Here is a 19,973-nt window from a genome sequence, read left to right as displayed (position 1 = left end):
AATATAAAAAGGTGTGCAAAATCAACTGGTGAGTTAATGTTTTAATTCATGAAAACTTAAAACACTCAAAAGTGCACAACTTTGCAAAATCCCGTGTCAAGGTGATTGACTGATGTAATCGTTCATGTTATTACAACAGAATATTTTATAATATAATCACATTTTACTTTACAGTCACAATCTTTGTGGGCCAATTTATTCTCACCCTTGGATGTGAACGCATTTCAGAGCAAGATGATTGAAAACCAATACACATAATAAATCTGTAACGCAGACAATAACAAGCCTTTGAACAGAGTAAGTGCAACAATAACAGGATACACAGGCACAATATGGACATTGTAAATTGCCAACTGTGACATCGGGTTTCTTACCAGTGTTTTCATGTATTGTGTTGGACTGATTTTCAGGACGGCGGCAACGAGTACAAAGCTGATTGCAGGCTGGGACTTTTACCGTTACGCCGTCACTGATTCATGCAATTTTGCCGAAGCAACCCTTTCTTAAACGGCACTGCACTCACTTCACATCGACAGGCCGATATATTTCGCATTCATCATTCGCCCCGTTCCGTTTGATTTTAGTCAACACGCGTTTTCTGTGCATCTAGTTTTCTTACAGCCGCTCCATAAATACCCTTTTTCCACCTTTCGCTCAGTGCGGTGACTCGAAAGCAACATAATTCCTTTACTTTTCTACATTCACCGAGGGCATAATGTGTTCAAAGTGTACATTATTAACAGCAGATTAAACCAATACGTGTAAAAACAACTTCATACAAATTTTGGTTTTGCGGTGTCAGTCAAGGGCAGACCCAACTTTTTTCCCGGGCTTCGACACAAACACAACAACTAACACCACTACAAAGAGGGGAACTTCAGCTCGGAGAGTTCCATGTCTGGAGAGCTGCTACCGCTGCGGTCGCTGTAAGTGTCCCTGAAACGAGAGGTAAATGCATAAAGTGACTATTGCAGCACTCACACTTGGCAGGGATTGTTTTAATATAACAGCAGGTACAACGGTGACATTATAGCGTCGCTGTGAACTGCGACTCTAATACTCACGGGCATTTTGATTTCATTTTAAAAGCGCAATGATCGCCACTAAAAATGTACCAAGCTATCGCTACAGCTGTCCTATTTCATGTTAAAAGAGAAGTTAGATCTACATTTTAACACGTCAACATAAATACCACTACAGAGACGGTTAAAGGGTTTAAACGTCACTCAAATGTGATTTAATGCCCCCCAGAAAAAAAAAGAAAAAAAAAAGAACTACTTTCAAAACCGATTTCAAATCAGCGACCACTGCAGCCGGTGTGGAGAACAGCAAGATATAAAACAATGAAATAACATTCAGCTGTCGGCAGAATTGTGGAAAGTTAGAAGGGAACAAACTAATGTCTGAGGAACTACTGGACCATTTCCATTTCACAGTTTCATTTGAACTTCCACCTTTGGGTGAGAAGTCATTGCTGTGCTGGGAGTTTACCGTGGAGAGAGGCGACAGCCTTTGGCCAGGTAGCTCTGGAGTTTTCCTACAGCAGCCAGCAGGAGACCAAAGTACGGAGGAGAAGGTGTGATGGGTCTGGAGGTGAACTCCGGGTGGAACTGCACTCCAACAAAATAACTATGGTCTGTAAACACAAAGAGTGGATGATAGCAAATGTTTTGACCGTCGCTACATTTGTACTTTGAGAATACATCCGACCAGAATACGCGTGCAGCTTTAATATTCATACAGCCCAAAAATAAGACAATTTGAAGTTAAGCGTGCTGTCCCCTGTGCATGTTTAAGAGTTTTATTTATGGATATCAGCAACTGGTTTCTTGTTTTCAATAACGCTTTCCACTCACCCTCCAATTCAATGACCTCCATTCGCTCTCCTTCCACATCCTGGCCAACAAACTGAAGGCCCCTTTTTTCAAAGTGGTGCTTCAGCTCTGGATTCACCTAATTGTGGTGATGAAATTTAAGGTTTCAGTTTCAAGGAACATTTTTTTTAATTTGTCTGGACCCAACAAAAAGTAGAGAAAGGTTGAAAAAGAAACTGAAGTCCCTGAAACACGAATAAGATAGTGTAGAATATATTTTTCTTCTCCTGGAAAATATAAGTTTGTATTCAAATATTTTTCAGGTTTTGTGGTCTCAGACTAAAAGCTTTAAAACCTTGTTTTGGTCTCTACCTCAAATCTGTGTCTGTGCCTCTCTTCAACATATTCCACATCTCCGTACAGTTTTCCTGTAACAATAAAACATCAGTTATCACAAACATAGTAGTTTTGAGGAAAGAAAGAAAAAAAAAAAAAAAAAAAAGGCAACAGAGCCTCATTTGATTCAGGAAGGTACATACTCAGAACACTGGTGTTGGATTTGAAAATGGTTCGCCTCTTCCCCAATCTCATAGTCCCGCCCATCTGCCCCGGGTTGTGCTCTGGCATGTCGATCACCTGTTAAGATCGACTGGATGTTACACCACCCTGCTGGTATAATGTGATTGTGCGCATGATGGGCATGAAAAAGACATAGATAACCTACCACGGGGTGTTTGGATTCGGGATGAAATTCGGTGGAGTTGGCATCTGAAAAAGAAGCAAAACGGATCTGAGCTCAGATAAACTTCCCAACAAGGCTGGAGTTTGTTCATTATTAAATTGGAAACCACAGGAATCAAATGTTTCTTATCGATGTCCCTCGCTGAACTGCACAATTACTCACCTTCCCATCCAAGAACGTTACGGGCAAACTCGCACACCGCCAGCTGCATGCCCAGACATACCCCTGCACAGAACAAGACCAGCAGGATTCTTTTATAATTAGAGGTATAGCAAGGTCTCATTAATAGACTGAACAAGACCTCCATGGTGCCAACCGCACTCGCCTACGCAGCCGCCTCTCTGTACATTCGTACACAACTTTGAATGTTGCTCGTGGATGCAATTAAGCTTCTTTTTTTTTTTTTCTTTCTTCTGATCGGCAGGAAATGAAACTTTAATGTTTAAGGTAAAAACTAACCTCTGCAAATGGTTCTAAAATATATACAGAGATAAAACACATGCTGACTGGAGAGGTATATTCAGGTCTTCACATTTATATTTTGTAGAGACACGTGTGGGAGACATTATGGTCTCGTGTCTACGGATAAAGTGGTTCCGCGTCAACTTTGAGCCTCAACTCAACAATGTTCCCTCATTTGCCTTTGCATAATTGCTCCAATTATGTCAAGCTGCATTGAGATCTTCTTTGAACGGCACTTTTCAAGTCCTGCCAAAGCATTCTTTTTAATTGTGTGTACTTTGGTGCATTAAATATTAAATTGATGATTTGCTGGAAAAAAGTTAAATAAATTTGGAGCTTACTGTAGCTTCCACAAACCTTTGAGGGTTTGTTGCATTCCCACATCATGATGCAACTTCTAAATACTGAGCTGTGGTTGAGATGTTGCTATCAATTATATACTTTTTTTTTTTTAATATCCATTTTTAATGTTGTTTTCATTTTCCTGCCAATCCGTATCAAAAATGAACTACTTTCATTGTGATTCAGCCTTGCAAAAATAAATAAACATGATGAGGTACAAAGCAGCAAATAGTTTTTAGAGATACTGTAGTTATTACTTGAATGATTGACAGAGTAAACATTGACAGAGTATTAAAGGCACGGAGCTGTATGCCAAAGTATTACTCCACTCTAATTGAGAGACAGACAGGAGGGAACATGTTTTATGTATGGTCCTCATCAGATTTTCTTCAGGTATAAAAGATAATAAATATGATATGTCATAACGGAGAAGGCCAACCCTCTTGACATAACAACACATCTTACCCAGGAACGGCTTATTCTGTTTCCTCGCCCAGCCAATAGCCAGCATCTTGCCCTCTGTCCCTCTCGCACCAAATCCTCCTGGTACCAACACACCGCTGTGGAAAGGAAAGAAAGTAGTCTAGCCTCAGTTCAATTGTGATTTTGGTGAATTCACACATTTGAGAGAATCTAAGCCGTTGGCGTTCCACACAAGACTTTCTCTATTCAGACCTTCAGCCACTCTCTCTGGAAAAGGTCTAAGGGAAACAGTCCAGATTGTTACTGTCCATCAATCTACTGATCTAGTTCAATAGCATAGTGTATGGCTCTTGAAATAAGTAACTTTTCATTTGCAAAGCTTTGCAAGAAGTATCAAGTAAAGTATCATCAGAAAAAGGGTGTTTTCTTTATTAAAATAAACCCCAAAAGCTGTAAAATCATCTCTTGGCTTTTTGCAGTAAATGTACCGCCGCCAGCTAGTCACGTCTCTTCCCATTTGAAAACCACTGCAGTGCTCACAAACTTAACGCTTCACGTCTGTAATATTACGCTTTACTGCCATCATGTGGCATGAATGATAACACTTGTATCACCAGAGTATAAAACTTGACATTAATAGCAGCTAATTTCCAACATCATCCAAGCGCACGTTTCTCCCAGGTCGGTCTCCTCACTCAGAACTGCAGAGGTTTTGCCAGGCCTCGTGGTATTTCACTGGCTCGTCTTGCAGAGTTGTATTCTCCAAGTCAGCAGAGTCGATGTACTGCAATAACAACAAACAGTAGAATTTGGAAAGAGATCAGTCAACGTCAGGGCAACGGGCAAACTGCCATAGAAACGCATGCAAACGCAGGGTTGGGATGTAACGGAATACAAGTAACAGCAGAATAGCAAAGTGAAGTATCTGTATTTAGTCAACGTCACATTTTGAAATGCAGTATTTACAAGTTTTGTTTTGCGGATGATGAAAACTTTGTATTTATTTTCCGATTCCACATCTAATTTTAAAGAAACGCACGCAAGTGACACTTTCAATTTCAAAGTTAACCTAGACAGTTTTAGCGACAAACCAGAGGTGTGTAAATGACGGAAAGGATGTGCAAAAAAAATTGTGGTTTTTTTTTGGTTTGTTTTTTTAAACACCGACCGTGTGAATGTGTCGCCAAAGTTGAAAGACTTGGCTTATAACATCACTTTACCATAAAGTGCAGAAGAAGATCAGACTAATTACATGAGAATATTTCATTAAATTCGATTTTTATTAGATGTATTCTCATGACGTGTATGAACGTTTTAGTCTCATCATTTCACCTGCAGCCCCGAAGGTGTCAAACAGACTGAAGAGCAAATAAGAAATTGATGGGAAAAAAAAAAAGATTTGTCTCTTCCTCTTGTTTGCATTGTGGCTCCGGAAAGTCTCTTTGTCAAGCAGGGTCCGAAAAGTTTCCTTTGTTTTCTGTCTTATTTGCAAACCTCCCCGGTGTCCTTATCTCGTGACCTGCAACCAACTCTGTATTACCATACGAAAGCAGATACAAAGGGAATGGGGGTGACTGTCAGCTGTATAAAAGCTGCCCTAAGGAAAGCCCTGCTAAAGAGGACTGCGGAGGAGAGGACTGCTGGGGGGAAACCAGGCTGGGTAGAGCCCGGCTAGGGCGAGGACTGTTGGGGAGGACTGCTGGAGAGCCATGCTGGAGAACTGCTGGGGAGAGCCCTGCTGTAGAGAACTGCTGGGGAGAGCCCTGCTGTAGAGAACTGCTGGGGAGAGCCCTGCTGTAGAGAACTGCTGGGGAGAGCCCTGCTGTAGAGAACTGCTGGGGAGAGCCCTGCTGTAGAGAACTGCTGGGGAGAGCCCTGCTGTAGAGAACTGCTGGGGAGAGCACTGCTGTAGAGAACTGCTGGGGGGAGCACTGCTGTAGAGAACTGCTGGAGCCCTGCTACAGAGGACTGCTGGGGGGAGCACTGCTGGACACCTCTCTTTGAGGGTGGCATGTATTCGCTCCTTCTTGCAAGAATAAATGTCCGATGTGTTTGATTTTGAACCAAGCCTCTTGAGTAATTTTTCCAACAGAAATAAATGTAAAAATCCTAATTCAAAGCGAGAGGTAGGTTTACTGTCAGATCTTATAAGTAGGCAACAAGTGCAATGCTTTAGTGCATCAATCAGTTCCTGCTGAGATCATTATCAGTACAGAACACAGTGAAATGAATCTATACCTCATAAAAATCACCGGGGGAAAGACAGAGGTTTGTCGGTCTCTGAACACTCTGCCTGCAAAAGGCAGCGAACAACTTCACCAGCCAGGAGTATCGGTAAAAGAAAACATCATGACAATACAGAACAACCATTTTACATGTGCTCTTTTTTAAAGTATTCCAAGAGGATCCCAAAAGTTCTCCGAATACATTCCTTTTTTTTTTTTTTATTATTTTATTTTATCCAACCCTGTGGGAACGTCATTATTGAAGTTCTACGAGTTCAGTGACAACAGTCCAAACAATAACTGTAAAGCAGCGATGCTGAAACCAGAAAAGTGTTAAATGTTTCCGTACCTTGACCTCTAGTTTGTGATTAATGGCAAGGGCAGAGTGCTCGAGGGCCTTAATAACGGACGTGTAGGAGTCGGATAGCTTTGTGTATTTCCCCACCAGGGCAATGGAAACATGCTCCAAGAGACGGTCATACCTGAAGAGACAGGGAAATGGTTAACACTATTGACCCCGGTGCATCATTCACGCAGAACTTCTAAACAGCAACTGAACAGTCAGTTATCTTACCTTCACTTCCAGCCTCTTAAAAGACAAAACGTCCTCAGTCCCCACAGCACATAGTTCTGAGGAAGTTTTATCTTTAAGAGTTCAACAATTTCTGGTTTGTAACAATATTCCCAGTGGTGTGTGCGTGACTGAAAGGACTGTCCAAGAACCGAGAGGTGTGTTATTTGTGCCCATTTCCTCACAACCCTTGAGCAAGACAAATCGGCTGCCGAGACAAACATCCTCACAGGTCTCACCTGTCAGCCATCTCCTTCCATTTTGTGAGCATCCTTCTAGGCCTCATCTCGATAGGTAGGTTCAGCCGATTACATAAGTAGGTCACAACACCCTGGTCCTCCAGCAGCAGGGGCACTCTATAGATGGAGGAGACATCGTGGACACAGATCACCTGGAAAAAGTCAGAAAACGTGTTATTTCACCGTTTTAATTTGATCTAAATTAGTGTCAACATTATAACGTTGTTATTTTAATTTGAAAAATCTTATATAGTTTGAATTAATTTCCTTATATATTTTTATATATGCTGGATTTCTTTATTGGGTGGACATTTAAACAATTCCGTAGCTTAAATTCAGTCAAATGCAGCAACACGCCAGTGCAAAAACATCTGTAGATATAACCAAGTAAAATGTTTGATCACATAATAATCAAGCCTATGCGATAAAAGCATATAGGAAGTGGTGGGTAGTCTTTATTGTGTAGCTCCTGTCCTTCTTATAAGTACTGTAATTCTCTTACATCATTACATGTATACACCACAATATTGGCATGAAGTGTACAGCTTTAAAACAACCATATTAGCAGCCTACTCTATACACAGTTTTACGTGATGTCGTTTAAAGGATGAAATCAAAATACTTCACCTGTGTGGGCTCCACATGACAAAACATGGAGATCTTATCCTTGACACATGTTACCAGGGGCGTTGTACAGCGGCACATTATCTGGCAAAGAAATATGTCTATTTAGAGTGATATAAATAAACAAAAATAATACCATGGCGGCAGACTTTGTTTAAGATGTGCTTTGTCAGATTTCATTTAGTTGTCTACATCATGACATAAATCTTGGACCAACAAATACGGATTTATCGAAAAGATAATAAAAAATAATAACCTGGCCTGTGTATATCTGTGGCGCTGGCAGGAGAGCAAAGTCTGAGAACCAACTTTTATCTGACTCACCAAATCTGGAGACAAGCCGAGCCCTCTGAGCTCTCGGACACTGTTCTGGGTCGGTTTGGTTTTTTGCTCTCCTGTAGTATTGGGCTGAAGACAAAAGATACATTCAGCTAAAACTGAATTTTAACTGTCTGTGCAAAATAAATCAGCGGTGATTTTTTTTTTTTTTTTTACTGTGCAATAGCCTTTTTCACTAAAATAAATAAAGTCAAACATATTTTATAAACATATGGTAATCTTCCAGTTAATCCTTTTTTCCTGGAATAAATATGCAATGAATACATGTGTTAATTAGGAAATCATACCTGTGGTATCAAGCTGACATGGATGTTGCAGAAGTTCTCCCTCTTCACCTTGAACTGGAACTGTCTGAAGGCCTCAATAAAAGGCATGCTCTCAATGTCCCCTACTGTGCCTCCCAGCTGTTGACACAAAACATCAGCTTACGCCACAGAACTGCAGGCATGAACTCACAGGTTTGTTCCCAGCACCTTACAGACTCTGACAGACTTGGAAAGAATAGCATGTCGTCAGCAGATTCTGAGCACATAACACTGTCCGAGCTGGTTTGAAGTATGCCTCGTGAAGAGGACTGCTGGAGGCAGGATAATAACTTAACTTGGTTTATTAGCACGAGTCTTGCCAGCTGCAAATTTATCAAAGATAAAATAATTTTGCAGTACATACAGTAAAACAAATACTTGATTCATAACACTGAGATTCAACACTTTTATGTATTTGGATAAATATCCTTTCTTTCCCATGGCTGAAGGCAGAAACAGTCTGGATAGTTTTACAGCCTCTCCTTAAAAATAAAATCCATTTTTAAATCCCAGACTTTTGGGTTTCTCAAACTTGTGTTTGTTTCTCTGCTTCACTGACACGTCCATTTGTGTAGGTTCAGTGATTTCTCATACCTCTTACAGAATACTGCCAATATTTTCTACTGCTTCAGGCAACACACTTCGTTTCGCTCCTGATCGAAAACCTCAAGAAAAATAGCATCCTGGTCACAAATCATTTAAGAATGACCCACGGGAGAATAAATTACACTTCTGGCCTGATAAAGACAAAGTCCAGGATCGACTCCCACTGAATGCAAAGTTCCTCTGCCAAAAAAAAATTACCTCTATGACACAAACTTGGGGCTCCACACCGTCATCATCTACTGAAATCCTAGCCTGCTTCAATACCCACTCCTGGATGGCATCTGTGATGTGGGGTACCACTGCAAAAACATAAATACGATCATATATATAAATTGTATAAAAGGGTTTACATTGCATGTTGGACACTTACTGGCTGAATAAAAATATCAAGTGTGTTTCTATTTTGCATAAAGTTTCCAAAAAGTGTTTAAATTTAAATTCAAACAGGAATAGAAACAAAAAAACATTTGTTTTAATTATCTATGTATTTGCATTTTAAGATACCTCTCAGACAAATTAAGCAGCATTGCCCAAACCTGCTTTTGTATATTTTTAAAGCCAAAAGAGAACAAGCGACACATGCAGTGATCTCTAACCTTGTACAGTCTTGCCCAGGTAGTCTCCTCTCCTCTCCTTGTTGATTACTGACTGGTAGATCTTTCCAGTGGTTATGTTGTTGTCTCTGATAAGGTGAATGTCCAGGAAACGCTCGTAGTTCCCCAAATCTAGATCCACCTCACCACCGTCATCGAGAACAAACACCTCCCCTGTAAAGCACAGAAATGACATCCATTCATAGGATCCATTTTTAGGCTAGATCTATACAAATATGATTTCATAAAATGCATAACTTTTACCACTTCGGCCCTTTTGCACACCTAAAATACAGCCTGCTGACCCTGTTTTAGTCTTTAAATCCCTGTTTTCTTTTGAAAACAATGACAGAGAACCATGTTTACGTCCTGGTTTAATCATTCACGACGTGTCCATCCTTGATTTGTGACCAAATACAGTGCTTTACTGGTCTTGGGTGGCATACTCAGTGTATACGAATGGCCATGTGATATGCGTTTTCAGATGTGTTAGTATTACAGATTATTTCTGAAATAATGCTAAAACACTCAGCCAGAGATTGTGTTCATTTGAAAATCAACACCCTCAGTGTGACAGCAGATCTGAAACTAGTAAAAATTCAGTGTTTTGTCTGCTGACACAACAAATATCTACTGTAAGGAAGAAACCTGATCATCTCCTTTCATCTTCGAGGGCATAATGCTCCAACCACATATCTTGTCATAAATGAACTGCAGGAGTCAACCACACGATCAATTAATACAGTACATGATGGATGATCTATGACATTAAAGATCAATGTTGTTGGGCATGGTAATTTACTCACCGTGTTCATAAGGTGAGAAGGTGCCAGCATCAATATTGATATACGGGTCGATTTTGATGGCTGTGACACGAAGGCCGCAGGACTTGAGGATTGTTCCAACACTGCTGGCAATGATGCCCTTACCAATGCCAGATATCACACCACCAGTAACCAGGATGTACTTCATAGTGGGATATGACGACTGAACACACACACACAAAAAAATTTAAAAAAAAAAATAAATCATTAAATAACCTGCAAAAAAAATTACAAAAAATACAATACACCTCCAGGGCTGCTTTGCCACATGGGAGATGTACTGCTGATGCAAATTGAGACTTGGAAAGCATTTAAACAGTGTATTAGGCAATGATTGAGCTTCGGAAGTGGAGCTAACCATTTCCTTACATCCTTTTGCTTACATTAGTATTATGTATGTATGGTATCAGTTAAGGAGTAAAATCAATTAAAAAAAAACCACAATAACACTGGGCTTAACGTGTGTTTACAAGTGAAATGGCGGGAAAACAGAGGCAGGACGTTAAGCGGGGAAATATTAAGAAGACGACTTCGGGAGGTTTCAGGGTTATTTCAGTTTATCGTTACCATGCCAACTTAATATCACTAAAAGAACACGACGTACATACTTGTGTAAAGCCGACACCTGAGCGGCTGGGAAGTTTGACCTGGCTTAATTTAGCTAATATCATGTGCGTGTCTGTGTGTGGGACATAAACCCCGTAACGTCTGCTACCTAGCTGTATCCAATTTCGAGACAACAACGACCAACCGGGATTTATACATTGTCAACCGACTCTCTGAAAGAGCACAACCGTCACATATTAGTTAACGGAGAAACAGGCGTCCCGGAATGCCAATCACGGGTGATATTTATCTTATGAAATCTCCTTTATTTACCGAGTATCAGACCCACGAGTTCCCTCTGCAGTGAAAGCACGTGTAGGAGAAGCTGACTGTCCGGGCCGCTTCTCACAGCTCCGACGTGCGTCCTTCCGCTGATTTCGCGGGTTATTGTATTCCCTCTTCTGAGCCTTTCAGGCAAAGCTCAGGCCGCCGCCCACACAGGATCCACCAATCAGGTGACTGCATTCGGATTTAATTCTCCCTAGATACCGTACTCGGGGCGAAAAGGTAAGACTCACATCCTATACATTGTTATGACTAAAGTAATTCAAGGTCAGTTGTGTGTGCATTTTATAATTGAAATTGACAATAATAATTTTTTTTTAAAATGATCACGCTTATTGAATATTATCAGTTAATCATGTTGTCCAGTATTTGTACAAGACGTTGACCTCCTTTCCATTATTGAGACTGGTTATTAATTGAGATATCATGTTTATTATCAGTCATATTTTGTAATCCAGTGAAAACGTGCCTATAGATATTATAGTAGTAAAGTCAAACTATATAGAATATTTTTTTATCATCTTTGTTATGTAACTTGATTATTTATTATTTCAAACAATCTCTTACCACTAGATGGCATTAGCGCTCTATGTTGCTTTATTCAGCCTAAATCATGGCTAAATTGAGCTTTTGACGTGCACAACATTAGTCACAAATAATGATCCAACTAACTTTATGGAGGAAAATAAGCCATCAGATGCAGTAAGACAAAGGTTAATACTGGTGAAGGTATGGATACCATCATATATCCTGGTATAGTCAAGTGAGGCATTACAAAAAAAAACAACCCAATTTACACAGTAACACTGTCTGTCCTTCATGTATTCACTGTCGTGCTGCTCCACTTTTGCTATGGGTAATGAGAGTGGTGATTCTAATTCATTTCTGTCCATGATCTTGATCTAATTAAAGACCTCATCCTTGCCACCTCATTTTCATAAGCTGTTCCCTTCAATTACATCTGACAAGTGAGCACAGACACACATTAACCTCCTGCATGAAGAGGTACTGAGCTTCTCTCATCTCTCTGCAATCTTAAAATACCAGGGAGGGCTATTCAAAGGTAATTCTACCTCTTTGAGTCTACCTGTTTGCAAAACGCATCTGGTGATGGCTGCGCTTCACAATCACAGTATATTCCTATTTTCTCAGGCACGGATGACAAGACAGTTCCTTGCAATGACGTGTTTTGAAATGTGCTGTGTTCATACTGCGTATGTGTCTACAAAACCACTAATGTTCTTACTTCCCACAAAGATCAAGAGAAGCCAATGTGTCTGGGCAATTGTGTCCACCTAAATCATGTTGGAACTCATACAGAATTGATTGACTTTGCTATTATTAAAACTGACATAAAATCATAAATGGCACTGAAGACTTGAGATACTAACAATTGCATAAGTGACTGCAAAGTGAAAATACAGTGGCAGGCATATGTATTCTTATTATTTCCAATTATTACATTTTTTTTGTGCATATTCAACAAATGAGATGTAATGTAGTTGGCTAATCTTTAGATGTAAAGATTTTCAAATGGAAGAATTTTTTTAATTATTTATAGTAAACTGAATATTTTCAGTTTTTGGACTTTTAGAAAGAAAATTGATGATGCTGAAGGATAATGATTTATCAATCAATTTAAAAAATAATCAGAAAATTAATTAATAATGAAAATAACTGTCAAACAACAGCATGTCATTAATTATCTGTTTTCCATTTAAAATGCATCAAGTGAAAACAGTCATTTTCTCTTCTCACAGGAGTCAGAAATAAAAAGCTGTTTCCTGGAACTAATTTGTGGGTGTTGAATCAAATAACTCAACATATCTCTTCACTAATTATAATGTGTTATGAGTATTTTTTTATTTTTTTTTGAGCACCTGCACCACTTACCACCATGTATTAGATAACACCATCTATTCCTTGTAATATGGTGGCGTAAGTAGTGTAAATGAACAGTAAAAGCTGTTCACATCCCAGAAGGAGGATACAAACATTCTCCCAAAGTCAAACATCAGTTTGTGTTGGCAACATTCCCTTCAGCTCCACCCTGTGAAGCCAGATAGCATAAGAGTCAGATGTCACTCTTCCAGACCTCCAGTGGGGTGAAGCGGTCCAACTCAAAGCTCAAACAGATGCACAGAAACAGTAGCCCACACCCCCTCACCTCACACACATTATTTATGAATGGGAGTGGAGCTTTCCCCTGTCCTCTTGTAGTTTAGGAACGCACACGACAGATCGATTGAAGACGGGAACACAGATGGCTTTTAAGGCACAATGCAGTACACAACCACTCACTCAGAGGAAAAGTGAGCTCTTGAGCAATTAGTGTCATTATGGCTGCTCGTGTGCTTGGTGGGCTGGATAAACAGTGGCTGTGGCAGCAAAGGGTTAGGCAAGGCAAGTTTATTTGTATAGCACATTTCGACAACAAGGCAATTCAAAGTGCTTCACATAAAACCGTTTAAAGCATCAAAACATAAGGCAAAAGAAAAGGACATTTAAAAACAATTAAGAACAGTGATTAACACATTAAAAACAGTCATTAAAACATTAAACAAACAAAAAAATAGGAAAAAGTTACAGTGCAGTTTAAGAAATAAAAGACAGTAGTAAAATGCAGCAATGCAAGAAATCAATCAACATCCTTAAATCTGGTTTAATGAAAGGCAGCAGCAAGCAGAAAAGTCTTCAATCTTGATTTAAAGGAGCTGAGGGTTGCAGCAGACCTGCAGCTTTCTGGGAGTTTGTTCCAGATAATGTGGAGCATAAAAGCTGAATGCTGCTTCTCCATGTTTAGTTCTGACTATGAGAACAGAAAGGAGACCTGGGGGGGTCAGGGTGGTTCATAAGGTAGCAGCAGATCAGAAATGTATTTTGGCCCTAATCCATTCAGTGCCTTATGCACCAACAGCAGGATTTTAAAGTTGATTATTTGTTCAACAGGAAGCCAGTGTTAAGACCCTAGAATTGGAGTGATGTGATCCACTTTCTTGGTATTAGTGAGGTATTAGGCATGTGGGCAGTGCTGTACTGCAGCAAAAGCAAAAACACACACTTAACAATTTTAACCAGGGCGCTAAACAGAACACTGTAGTGAGAGACGCTGTCTGCTAAGCAGGGGAAGAGTGAGTTGGAGCAGGTGAGTTCACCTGCGCTGATTACTGAGTGATCGCACCTGTAAGGAGTGTGTGAGTGAGGGAACAGAGGATTAAAACGGGCAGAGTGAACGGAGCTCGGTGTATGTGACCGGGTAGAAACCCAGCCGAGCAAGCCGATTCAACACTCACTTACCGGATGCTGTTTAGGGCTGCCGGCGGCGGAGAGAGACAAGTGGGCGGTAGGGCAAGGTTCCTGCGGTAGGCTGGGCGAGGTAGAGATGGCGGGGAAATCCGAGGAGTGCATTCCGCTCTCCAGCCTGGTGACGAGGCTCCCCTGCAGTCTGTGGCGGTGCCTCACTGCGCTGGGCCGGTGGTCCCCCCCCCACATAACAGAGCCTGTTCGAGGCCGTGCCAGCGCCAAGCGCAAGACCCTGGGGGAGGGTCTTGAACCATTGGAAGTTTTAGATCATATTTAGCATTTATTTGTTTGTCTTTGTCGCGTCCTATGTCATTTGTTTAGTATTAATGATTTTAAGATACATGGATTACAGTCCCAACCCAGCGTGGAAGAGCTGATGGACTGAGGCTCACCCACTCAGTAGTTACCGCGCATGCGCCCTGAGAGTGCGGGTGTCTTTGCATAGCAGAGATTTCAGTGTACCTTAATTGCAGTACTGTCTGTTGTGCCCTGCGGGGGTGTGATGGTTGTGACGTGCAGTGGTAGTGCAGTGCCTGAAGGGGGTGTAGTTCTGGTGTGAGTTGCAGTGCAGTGTTATTTGCAGTGCCCGAAGGGGATGTCATTTAAGTATGGCCCTTGTGGGTGGTACACATGGGTATATATAATAAAAAGAAGAGGAGCAAATCTACATTTAATGACTATCAATTTTTAGGTTATCAAAATTGCTGTCATTGAATTTGCTGTTTGTCAACTGACTGAATGATCAACTAATCATTTAGTGTTAGTGTAAGGTTAATTTGTTATGGTATGACTTTTATTAAGCATTATGCAACACGAATTAAAAAATGTTTTTTTTACCAATATGAGATGTTACAGGTCCACAGTGACACAATACACCCACATGGTCACACTGACGTATACATTTCCTGACAGTGACACACACGAAACAAGAAAGTCAGGTGTGGTTGTAAATAGGAGGCCAGAGGAAAACAATGGTCTCTTCAACAAATCCAGCTCATAGACCTCTGGGGAAACCCACACTGAGTTTGTTGTCATTGTCTTAAACCTGTTTAATAGTCTGTTTATGCTTCGTGCATACATGCGTTTGTGTGCGCGTGCACCTCTGTGGGAATGTGACATCTACTACTCTCTCTGCCAAAATCACAAGTTATTGAAAAAATAAATGTCAGTTGAAGGGTGGTGTCTGTGGTGTCTGCATTGAGAGTAAGTCTTTCCTCCTGCTACTTCAAGCAAATCTAATTTGATTATGAGGACCAGTGAAGAAAAGCAGTGAGAGAGAGAGTTTATTGGATAACACGGGACCAGGGATGACAATAGAGAGATGAGAGGGAGTGAAATGGGGAGAAAGACAAATAGGAATTGAGTGATTTGTGAGAGACAAGGGGAGAGAGACACTCCAATAGAGTGAAAGAGAGACTCTTCCCAAGGGGGATGGCACTCTGGATCAGTGCCCGGTATGCCACTGCACTGTCATCTGTGAGCTGCCTTTGTACACGTATGGAGGCCAGCATATCCCATGATCCTCGGCTATTATCCTAACCCAACTCCTAGCATGTGGCCTGGTGCTCTCTCCTGCCTATTGCGTCTCTTCCCGATTACTTTGATCAACCTCCTCTTGCACCTTTCCCTTTCCTATCCTTCCTATCGTCCCTATAGCCACCTACTCCTCCTTACCCTCATTCCACTCTTGCTATCCGTTTTTCTCTCTCCTCGCCAACGCACAGCTAGAGGCTGGGTCTCTGCCACCTCCGTGAAAACAGATGACAATGTTTTGTTTTTTTCCCCCTCCCTACTGCCGCAGACCCCCCTCCTGGAGAGGTCTGTCTGCCTAGGAGGAGAGGGGGAAATGAGAAAGGATTGATTAATTTAAAAAGCAAGCTCTCCTCTTTTTTCTCCGCTCAGCCCCCCTTCAGGAGGACATGTCTGCTCAATGGAGAGATCGAGAGGAAGATCATGGGTGCTCATTCATCAAGCCCTGTATTCCATTATAAATAATGTGTGTAATGTGCAAACAAGCTGGAGTACTTCAGGTTGTGGCCTTTGACCAGCACAGCTATTATATGTTCTGTTAAGAGTTTTTTGATGGTGGAATAGTGACAAGATCAATATGTCAAAGCCAGCCCAAATAGTGAGGGATTCTTTTGTTGTTTTGACAATGAAAATACAGCTCTGTATTCTGTTATGATTAAAAAAGTACATATCAGGTTTCATATATAATAAGGCAGCTGTGTAAATATGATGCCATGTAAATGTGGTCTTATTCACAGTAATACCTTTCTTAATGTACAAGTAGATGAATCCTTTTTTAATCAAAATATAAGGGGGTTATTTCATCCTAAATTAGTAACACATTCAATGTTGCTCCCTCAAAAGAACTGAAGTGGCATTCACATCGCACTGGACATTGAATGGGTTTGATACTGGATCATACCAGGGAAGAGATGCACCCTGATGCCTTGTGACCACGTGCTGTAGCACTTCTAAACCACATGTCATTCTTAAGTCAGATGCTAGGCTGGGATGAACAAGCAGTCCTTTTATCGCTAACTCAGTTATTCAATTATTTCAACCTCTTCATGCACTAAAGACTGTTCGGCTTGCCCACACCACTTAGCTGTGACAGCATCCTTTACAGGCAGGAGAGGTGTGACTGGCTGCTGAGATTTTATAAAGGTAAAATTGGTTTATGACCATACAGTTTGGTACCAATTACATGAATACCTTTCTCACATTGCCCAAAGATACACATATTTCCTGGAATTGTTGTATCATGTCCTTGCAGCAAATAATTCTCATGTCACTAAAAGGTCTTTGGTTAAAGGTTACTGTGGTTGGTTTTTTTTTTGGTTTTTTTTTAGGGGAAAGCATTTTCCGCTTGACCAGAGTACATTTAAGACTTTTCCATTCTTCTGGTTTGGAAAACAAAATGTACCTAGAGGGTCAACATAAGGGTTTATTTGATCCTGCATGAATGCATTTTTATATCACACCAATAAACATAGTAATTTGACCCATTGTGCATTAAAAAAAAATTGTGATTAGTGCAGCTTCAAGCTCACAGATGTCAGTATCATATTAGGGGCATTTGTATTGCTTTCACGTCGACTGTACTTGACTGTATTCTATAACCATGCAATGGTCCCAATTCCACACAAATTTTGCTTCGCACACATAACGCAGTATCAGTCAAAGACTGTCTCCATTCCTGTCCCATACCTCATGTGTGCTTGCCAGTGTCCACAAAGAAGCTACAGTGTTATACAATGAAGTGTTCTATTTTGGTGTCCTTATCAATAGAGGATCTGTCTATGTCAGTATCTCAGCCCTCTGCCTAGTCTGTGAGAAGTCCTCATGAAGGAGAGCAAGGACAATGGACGACTTGATTGGAGGACACATCACTTTGGATCACATGTATGGAAGAATGCAGGAACATGACCCAGCCAGAACCAATGCGGCCTGCATGGGCCCTTGTGGATTGTGACCTGTCTGGCAACAAGTGTGGATGTAATGCTGACTTGCAACAGAGAGCAAAGGTTGATCAAGGTCCACCATGACACAGTGATGCAAAGACTTATATAAAAAGACTGAATGTGTCACTTGTTGTTTGCACAAGGCATCAGAAACAACAACAAAAAACAACTGCTGTTATGCTCACTGTCAGATCCCCTTTCATGTCTTAGCACTGTCTTTTGAGGTTCTTGCATGTTTGTCTTCCATATACAATGTTCATAATGCTGTAGCTGTTTAGAATATTTTACTTTCTTCCAGCAGTGTATTCTGGACTAGATTCCAGTCTCCCGTGACTCTTTACAGGGTAAACAGGATCTCAACTGCACACACTGCTTACTTGTCTCTTATTTAATGTTTATCAAGAAATCCTCAGTACTCATGCTGAGGTGGGGGTTAAAATCTGCAAAGAAATAATCCATTTAAGATTGTTGACTCTAAGGCATTGTGGTAGCTCAGCAGGTGCTTGTAAGTTTGAATCTCACTCATGACTTTTGCAGCATACCTCTCTATCGGTTGTGTCCTCCCCTCCCCCCCTCCCATCCCTTCCCTCTAAAAGGAAATCCATTGTAGACCATCTAGTGAACCATGGCTGCCATAAAAATAACTATTAAGGAAGGATTATCTCCCTCTCACCTCTCTCTCAATCTCCCTCCGTCTCTCATTGAGTTTGGAATGCACCAGTGCAGTCACCCCTGCTGAGAATAACACTCATGTTGGGTAATTTTGTCTTACATAAGGGAGAGTATTGCACACAATAAGACATGTAAAAACAACATCAGGCAAGGCCAGAGGGAGAGAATGCAATCCTCAGCTATTTGTAATGGAGAACAGGGGAGGGGCAGCGGGGTGGAAGATGGATGTGATTTCACATTAATTGTGTGGGCTCACACGAGTGTGTATGTGTGTGTGTGTGTGTGTGTGTGTGTGTGTGTGTGTGTGTGTGTGTGTGTGTTTGTGTGTGTAAATGTGTATGTGTGTGTCCACATGGGGTGGGAGGTGTTAGAGGAATTTCTGAGAGCTATGCTGATTTTACAGGCACAGCAGGGTCTGCCTGTGTGTATGTGTGTGTGCACATGTAAGTCAGCATGGATGCATGTGTGAGTATGTGCCTGTGTGTGTTCTGGGGAACATGTGATTTTGAGTGCGTGTGCGTGTGCGTGTGTGCGTGTGTGTGTGTGTGTGCGTGTGCGTGTGTGTGTGTGTGTCTTCTGGGCCTCCACACTTGGCTGGGGGTAGTGAGTGGAATCTTCGGAGTGTGATGTTGAATTTGCAGTCTGTAGAGCCAGAAACAGGCTGGTGAGTCTTCCACAAGTCAACCACTGCACAGTTTTAGTTTCTATGGACAAAAACAAGCCAAGAAGAAAGATGAATTAGGTTCAGGACTTGCTTTTCTCAAAATTCTTATTTAATCCCATTTTTTTTCCATACAAAAACTGAATCAAAGTGCCTGTCATAAGGAAGTGGTACAAACTCGTCTCGCTGCCCAGCTGTGTCACTGTTTTAGCTCCATTTAGCTCATGTAGGCCCCATGCCTTTGAGGGCAACACACACGTGGTAGCGTCTAATATACCGATAAACACTCCCAATAATTTGTCAGTTGTCATGGGTCAAACGTCAGAATAAGTACTTCCAAGCCCGGGCAACCTAAAACTCTTCATAAAGCAGCAATTTTATTTAAATTGAAATTCACAGATTTTCAAAGGTGGCGGTCAAAATACAACTATTGTGAAATAACATTCAGGATGTCCATCCATTATCTATACCCCATTTATCCCGAACAGGGTCGTGGGGGGCTGGAGCCTATCCCAGCTTACTTTGGGCAGGGTACACCCTGGACAGGTCGGCAGTTTATCACAGGGCCAACACTTACAGACAGAGAGAAACAAAGACCATTCACACACTCATTCACCCATATGGGGAAATTGTAGAATTACCAATTAACCTGACATGGATGTGTTTGGACAGTGGGAAGAAGCCAGACTACCTGGAGAGTTAACAGGAAGAGCATGCAAACTCCACACAGAAAGGGCCCAGATCGGGATTGAACCCAGAACCTCCTTGCTGTGACAGTGCTAACCACTGCACCACTGTGCTTTCCCAATTCAGGATGTCACTTAAACAGCATTTTAAAATCTGGTAATGGGAATATAGAATGTGGAA

At 41.2% G+C, this 19,973-nt stretch overlaps 1 protein-coding gene across 3 annotated transcripts; it reads right to left on the bottom strand.

Moving 5' to 3' along the window:
* Positions 1-26: 26 nt before the first annotated feature.
* Positions 27-14,624, bottom strand: ctps1b (CTP synthase 1b). 3 transcript variants are annotated; one of them, XM_069142318.1, is made up of 18 exons: positions 14,298-14,618; positions 10,092-10,272; positions 9,289-9,459; positions 8,891-8,991; positions 8,069-8,185; positions 7,767-7,850; positions 7,446-7,526; positions 6,819-6,970; positions 6,358-6,490; positions 4,479-4,567; positions 3,826-3,920; positions 2,719-2,781; positions 2,539-2,582; positions 2,354-2,450; positions 2,187-2,242; positions 1,857-1,953; positions 1,492-1,636; positions 27-936 (listed from the first exon to the last, which is right to left on the bottom strand). In XM_069142318.1, exons 1-18 carry the CDS (start codon positions 14,490-14,492, stop codon positions 861-863), a joined length of 1,977 nt encoding a protein of 658 aa, XP_068998419.1. In that variant the 5' UTR covers positions 14,493-14,618; the 3' UTR covers positions 27-860. The 3 variants fall into 3 exon arrangements, with proteins under 3 accessions (XP_068998419.1, XP_068998420.1, XP_068998421.1); XM_069142319.1 differs by lacking the exon at positions 14,298-14,618 and adding an exon at positions 10,989-11,096; XM_069142320.1 differs by lacking the exon at positions 1,857-1,953 and having other exon boundaries at positions 14,298-14,624.
* Between the last annotated feature and the right edge of the window lie 5,349 nt (positions 14,625-19,973).

The sequence above is a fragment of the Embiotoca jacksoni genome, unplaced genomic scaffold (genome assembly GCF_022577435.1).
Source record: "Embiotoca jacksoni isolate LCO1_2020_lvr unplaced genomic scaffold, fEmbJac1.0.p SCAF_11, whole genome shotgun sequence".
Classification (NCBI taxonomy): Eukaryota; Metazoa; Chordata; class Actinopteri; family Embiotocidae; genus Embiotoca; species Embiotoca jacksoni.
The sequence above is the reverse complement of the archived record's forward strand: the minus strand, read 5'-3'. Positions and strand labels throughout refer to the sequence as shown.

Coding starts and splice junctions, on each gene's coding strand:
- ctps1b (XM_069142318.1), bottom strand. CDS start 14,492: ATGTGGGGGGGGGACCACCGGCCCAGCGCAGTGAGGCACCGCCACAGA. Junction 7,851..8,068: donor ATGTCAGCTTGATACCACAG/GTATGATTTCCT, acceptor TTTTGTCTTCAG/CCCAATACTACAGGAGAGCA. Junction 6,491..6,818: donor TGGAAGGAGATGGCTGACAG/GTGAGACCTGTG, acceptor CTGTCTCTTCAG/GTATGACCGTCTCTTGGAGC.